Source organism: Microtus pennsylvanicus, chromosome 18 (genome assembly GCF_037038515.1).
Source record: "Microtus pennsylvanicus isolate mMicPen1 chromosome 18, mMicPen1.hap1, whole genome shotgun sequence".
Classification (NCBI taxonomy): Eukaryota; Metazoa; Chordata; class Mammalia; order Rodentia; family Cricetidae; genus Microtus; species Microtus pennsylvanicus.
The window spans coordinates 2,094,652-2,101,077 of NC_134596.1; the positions used below are offsets into that span (position 1 = coordinate 2,094,652).

At 44.2% G+C, this 6,426-nt stretch overlaps 1 protein-coding gene across 1 annotated transcript; it reads left to right on the top strand.

The window, feature by feature from the left end:
• Positions 1-5,295: 5,295 nt before the first annotated feature.
• On the top strand, positions 5,296-5,658 carry LOC142837410 (large ribosomal subunit protein eL39). The gene has a single exon (XM_075952466.1). It carries the CDS (start codon positions 5,343-5,345, stop codon positions 5,496-5,498), a length of 156 nt encoding a protein of 51 aa, XP_075808581.1. The 5' UTR covers positions 5,296-5,342; the 3' UTR covers positions 5,499-5,658.
• The last annotated feature ends 768 nt before the right edge of the window (positions 5,659-6,426 follow it).

The window sequence follows — 6,426 nt, forward strand, 5'->3', positions numbered from 1 at the left end:
CTGAGAGCCAGGTCAGGTGACCTAATCCCGCCATCTTTACCGAGGTATTCCCTGTCTGGTCCCGCAGTGCTGACTGTTGCATGTGTGTTTCATGCAGTGGCATGCCTTTGGTAGGGCCCACAAAGAGCATCCACTTCACCCAATTCCTCTTCACCCTGTGTGTGTGTGTGTGTACACGTAACTTAAATGCACCTATGTTTACTGTTAAATGTCATAATTGTCTGCCCATTATATCTCATTCCAGACTAGCAAAGCAGCAAGTTTCATGTTTTAAATTGGTATGTACTTTTAAGTCAATTACAACAATACTGTATATTTAATCCAACCCTGATTTAAAATATTTTAAGATGTTCTCTATATTGCCAGTTCTGCTGTTAACCTTCTACTGCAAGACGTTTTTTCTTCTTTCTGTCTTTTTACAAGTGTAAATCTTACCTGTTAAGAGCCAGTACACTCAAGCTCAGACCCAGCTCTTCAAGAAGATTATGTACTGTAGTTAAACCTGATAAACAGCCCTCAACTGCTCGGAGAACTGGGGAATATGGCATTTAAATATTTAATTATTAAAAAAACTTTTCATAACAAAAAGAGACAGCTTGGCTCCTAGAAGCAGCACTCTACTTCCTCCAAAGAAGACAGAAGACAAATGGGCACACAACAATGTCCATCTGTAATTCACTTCAAATGCCAAGCGCTGACCACTGGGAAAAGCTGCCTTTCATATAAACTGAAGATCTCCAAATGTGGACAGAATCACTAGAATCAACAGCCCAGCTGCTCAAGTCAAGGTAGGCTAGTCTTCCTATAGATTTCTTAGACCACAGGATCCTCTGGAGCCTGGCAGGCCCTGCACTTAACAGCAAAATACAAACATGACCCTGAAGAGTAGCTCTAGGTGCCAACCAAGTAAGTTCTCTGTCATTTTTTAATCAATAACTCAAGTAAAATTGTATGTATCCTTCTCAAAGATTTCTGATGCAGTTTGACAGCTGAGAGGCTTTGTCATTTTAAAGGACAACCTCAGCAGGGCAGCAGTGGCTCACGCCTTTAATCCCAGCACTCGGGAGGCAGAGGCAGGCGGATCTCTGTGAGTTCGAGGCCAGTCTGACTACAAGAGATAGTTCCAGGACAGGCTCCAAAGCCACAGAGAAACACTGTCTTGAAAAAACCAAAAAAAAAAAAAAACGACAGCCTCAGCAAACAAATTTCAGTAAAATACAACACCTGCAAGTTATAAAGGTGTGAGGATCAAATTTCTCTCTCACGCTGCCTTCCATAGTCTTAACAATACTTTTCATTTTGCAAAAAATATCTGTCACCGTTATTCTGATATAAACTTCTGTTTCCACAAACCCAAAAAAAATTCTTGTGAGTTCCAGAGAGCTGAATTGAAGGATCCACCTTAAACAGGTCAGATGCACCCCTCTCAATTCCCTGGTACTAAAAATTTTTTTGCCTAAGCTTAACTTTGTCCTCTGTTCTGCCAATACCTTAAACAGGTGTAAGAGACACCAGACATTTTCATACCACAAACACCAGACAGGAGCAAAGGAACCAGATACCCCAGGATGTGACCAACACCCAGCTTTCTCAGCCCCCCCCCCCAAGACAATGCCCACAAATAAGCAGGAAGCAGTCTTGGGAATCTGCTGCCCCAACTCCTTTAGCCTGTTGTGCCTAAACTCTCCCTTTTTATTATAAAAAAGAGATTGGAATGTAATAGTCTGTTCTGTTCCTTTAAGAGACAAGCCATACCCACTCCTTCCCCCATCCACCCCAGCAAGCTGATCTTCAGCTTCCAGCCTGAGTTCCTTCCTTTTCCATCTCTCTCTCCCTCCAAGAAGCAGCTTCTGTCTCTCCCTTCTCCCACTTCTCCCCTTCCCCCTTCTCTCTCTCTCTCTCTCTCTCTCTCTCTCTCTCTCTCTCTCTCTCTCTCTCTCTTCTCCCCTGCCTGCCACATGGCTCCCTATCCAGGATCAGCCCCCTTCAGAGACCTGTGTCATGGTCTTGTGGCATGCCCACCCATCTGTCTCTCCTCATGGGACTGGCTGCCCTGTCGAGGTCTCTCACCCACACATAGCTCCCTGCCACTTGGGAAACTGCATCGTCCCTGTCCGGGACTGGTTGCTCTCGGAACCCACTGCCCGCTACTTCAGGGACCTGTGGCGTGCTCTCAGGACCTGCTGCCCGCCGTAGCCACTTGAGGATCCTACAGAATTTTATTTAAACCGTAACAGTATAAGGCAAATTCTGAGAGCTTGTGAGAAAACTCCAAGAAACAGATAAGAGTCTTGTGACCTCTGTTCCTCCAACGCATAGGTTGCTCTCAGAAAGTGCTTCCGTGTCCCTCCCAGCTGCAGTGAATAGGAGTGGGTTTGCTCCATCGTCTTTCTATTATTCTGGTGATGTTTCCAAGCATGGTTGTCCTCCTGACTCTATGCACCCTAAATTCATGTGGCCTTTGCTCATATGACCTTGCTTAACCCTCAGAAAATAAATTGTCTGATGCTCTGAATAAAATTGGCTATTGCATAAGACTTTAGCCTGTCTCATTTTTCGGTCCCGTTCTCCCAGGTTCCTGCCACCAACTACCACAGTAACACAAGCTGTATACATTAAACATACTATGATACCAATGTGCCAAAAAAGAAGACTCAAAGCCACAGCAAATGAACAACCAATCGAATCTCTCAGAGAAAAGACCAGTCTGATGACTCCAAAGACTGTCTTCTGAAATCCGTTAGGTCTCAAACCCAGGACAAAAAGCTGAGGTGCCTTTTTAACGTATCAAAGCAGACCCAGATGCCAGGTTCCTCTGCATCCCTCAGTCCCTACCTGTTACAGGGCATGGCTGATACACCCTGCCCTCTACCCTGAACCCTCCAGCCCAGGAGCTGGGCTGCCCATCCCCCAGAGGCGCTTCCCTATAAAATCGAGCCATTTTGGTTACCCACTATTTTTTACCTTGCCCTCTTGTTGCCCTCCCTCCCTTTCCCTTCCCCCCTTCCTTTCCCCTTCCCCTCCTCTTGTCCTCACATGGTTCAGGGTCAAGACCACTAGAGGCTCTCTCAGATGTACAGGATCTGAGTGGAAAAAAAGGAAAGGAAAGGAAAAAAGGGAAGAAAGAAAGAAAAGAGATGACTGCTCCTAGATATGGTGGAGAAGAAAGATTACTGCAGATAAAAGGGAAACACAGCCAGAGGCAGAGACATCTGGGAGAGTCCAGAGTGGACATGACCAGGCTGAGCTGGCTCATGTGGGAAGTCGGGGAGAGCTGAGATAGGGCAGCGATGTGTAGCAGTCAGGAGGCCAAAAGGAGTAAGTAACCAAAATAGTTGGATTGTACAGAGAAGAGCAGCCCAGGCCCCTGAGCTGGAGAGTTCAGGGTACAGGGCAGGGTATGCCAGCCAGCCACAAGGGTCCTGTGACAGGTAGGGACAGAGGGATGCTGGGAGAACCTGGTGACCAGATACACTATGATGTGTTAGACTAGTACCTCAGCCATTTGTCCCGGGTTCGGAACTTAGCATCCCAGCCTTTTATTGTTATGTGAGTTTATGTCTTTTCTGCAGTCAGACAGCAAGGTAAGCTGTGTCTAGACCTAGTAGTAGCTCTAGAAAAGTGAGGCCTGAGGCCTGATTTTTACACATGAAGAGAGCGGAGAAGGCAGGTGAAGCCTTGGTTGCTGCTGTGAAACCGACAAAGCTGTCACTAGCCCGGTTGTCGATGCCATCAGAGATCCGAGGAGGATAAATTTCACCTGAGTAAGCAGGAAGCACAAGCCAAGCAGTTCCCAAATCTATTAAAAATGACAGGGACTTACCGGCTGCCTGGACAATCGTCGTAGGTTCCTCTGTGGTCGTTGGGGGACGAGGTCCCAAGGTAGCATCGGTCTTCAGTGGCCAGGCCAGAAGATCCGACAGACTTTCCTATGGAGTGGGAACTCGTACATAACTGGTAAAGCAGGGTAATCAACTCCCCAGTGTCCTGCTTGTCCACAGTCTGGACAGGGTCCTGGCATTGTCCACAGTCTGGACAGGGTCCTGGCATCAGGTGAGGTGAAGGGCAGTTTTTTTCACCCGGTGGCCAGCTTTGTCATATTTAAAGAAAACTCCAGGTAGAGGTTGTTCTGAGCCCGTCATCTTCTTTGGAGGAGATTAGGGGCTGCCAGGATCTGGCATGTCTGTCATGAAAAGCCTTTCTTATTAAACATTTTAAACGCCACATTCAGCCGATCTTTTAAGAGTTTGTGGACTATCTATCTATTAAACATACCTAATCTAGTTACTTGCTTTTGGCTTTATTGTAAATCTCATACAGGAGGCTAAATAAATCTGTTCCTGGAATTAATTACATTAGTACTTACCACAACTACAAGTACAATTCTGAACACATTAAACAATGTGATCATCTATAAGGTGACTATTAACTGTATTTTTTAAAGTATCCTTAACATTTTACAATAAGCTAGTGGCTTTTTAAGACTAGGATTTTGCATTCCATCCCCTTTAGGCTTAGCCTTTAACACACAGCAGTCGTGGAGATGAAGCTCTTCTAGTATAGAAATACAACTCTTCAGTCATAGACACATTCATAGAGACACTGGCAACCTCGACGATCCTTTTATAGTGCTCCACTGCGGAACATTGCAGGGGTTTGCATGGCTTAGTTTATCCAGGCAGCTAAAACAAAGTGAGCAAGGACAAAGAAGCTAAACGAAGATTACTGTGAACCTGAGTAGACCGTGGGAATTCATAAACCTTGGTTGTCAAATATACCTTATTTGCAAACATATGTTGCTACTTATTCAAATTTTCTAGCAGCCTGGAGTTGAGCAGTTAGCAAAGACATGGATCTTAAATCAGCTTTTGTTAATCTAAACAGACCTTCAATTTTATGATAACCTTTAATTTTATGATCATTTTATGACCAATTTAAATAACCTTAAATTTTATGATCATATACAGTATATTCTAAACCAGAGTTGAATCACATGTATAGCATGTTGTAGTAAATATAACCCTATATTTTTATGATCATACAAAAATCCATAGCAGTTCCAAACATTTTGAAAACCTGTTTTTGCTTCCGTACTCTGAAGGAGGTAGACTAATAGAGACAGGGCACAAGAGGAACTGAGAAATTTTACAGCTGTTGCTGTCATAGGCATGGACCCTTTAACCTTAGGAAAGATGGCTGCCAGTCATGAGACTGCTTACATCTTGAAGGTCATCAGCTAAGAGGGAGGAGAGCAACCTGGTTGCTGTTTAAAACATCTGTTTTCGCTTCTCTTCGCCTTTCCTTCTCCATCGTGCGCCACCTGCCCACCTAGCCTTCTCGCCATGTCTTCTCACAAGACTTTCAGAATCAAGCGATTCCTGGCTAAGAAACAAAAGCAAAATCGTCCTATTCCTCAGTGGATTCGGATGAAAACTGGCAACAAAATCAGGTACAACTCCAAGAGAAGACACTGGAGGAGAACGAAGCTGGGTCTGTAAGGAGTCAACAATGAATGGCAAAACAATTAATGATGAATCGTGATCCTTGATGAGTGTTACAAGATGAAGTTCAACATTTTCAATCTGGAGACTTGATCATGTTTAAGTTGGGAGTGGTTTCTCCAGTAATAAAACGTGGAACCTTTTGAAAAAAAAAAAACATCTGTTTTCCTAAACAAGAGTGGAATCTAAGTTGTATATAAAGTATATAATAGATAACAGTTGAATTACATATATGGGATGTTGTAGCAAATTTAAATTTTCATATACAGGTTTTAATTATAAGCTTTTCATTAGAAGATTAAAGCCAAATTTTGTTACAGATTTTACAGATTCTCCAACCACGCCCAACGAACTCACCAATCCCAAGATAAAGACTGTTTTCACAATAGTCTTAAAACACATCTTGAAAGCAAAGCACAGAGAAATCATAGAAATAAAATATTTAAGAGTGGAAAGTTGTGAAACCTCTGAGATAAAAGAATTTGGGACCATTATTCAGCGGCAGAAGTTGTTGCAGTCTGCAAGAGTGTGGAACAAGTGTGCCATTTCTAGCCACCTAGCTATGCTGAGGCCAAGCCATCTCGGAGCCTTAAGAAAAAGACAGCGAGCCTTTAAGAAAATCTCGGAGTCCCAGAAAGGAACTGAGGAGCAAATGAGGAACTCCAGATAGGGAGGGTTAGGCAGCTAAGAGACAGAAAGCAGTGTAGCCCTAAGGGACAAGGAGGGACCAGCAGGATGCCGCCCAAGGAAGGGCTCCATATTGCAGAAGGCAGAAGGGGGCATAGTTAAGCCATGGGACTGGGGCACTTCCTAGGGACAGGCTAGGAAACTTGACGCATCTAGGCCAGGGGAGCACAAGAAGAGATAGAGAGGAAACTCCGAAGGGGCAAGGAAAGGGTGACAGACCCAGGAACGTGTCAAGAAT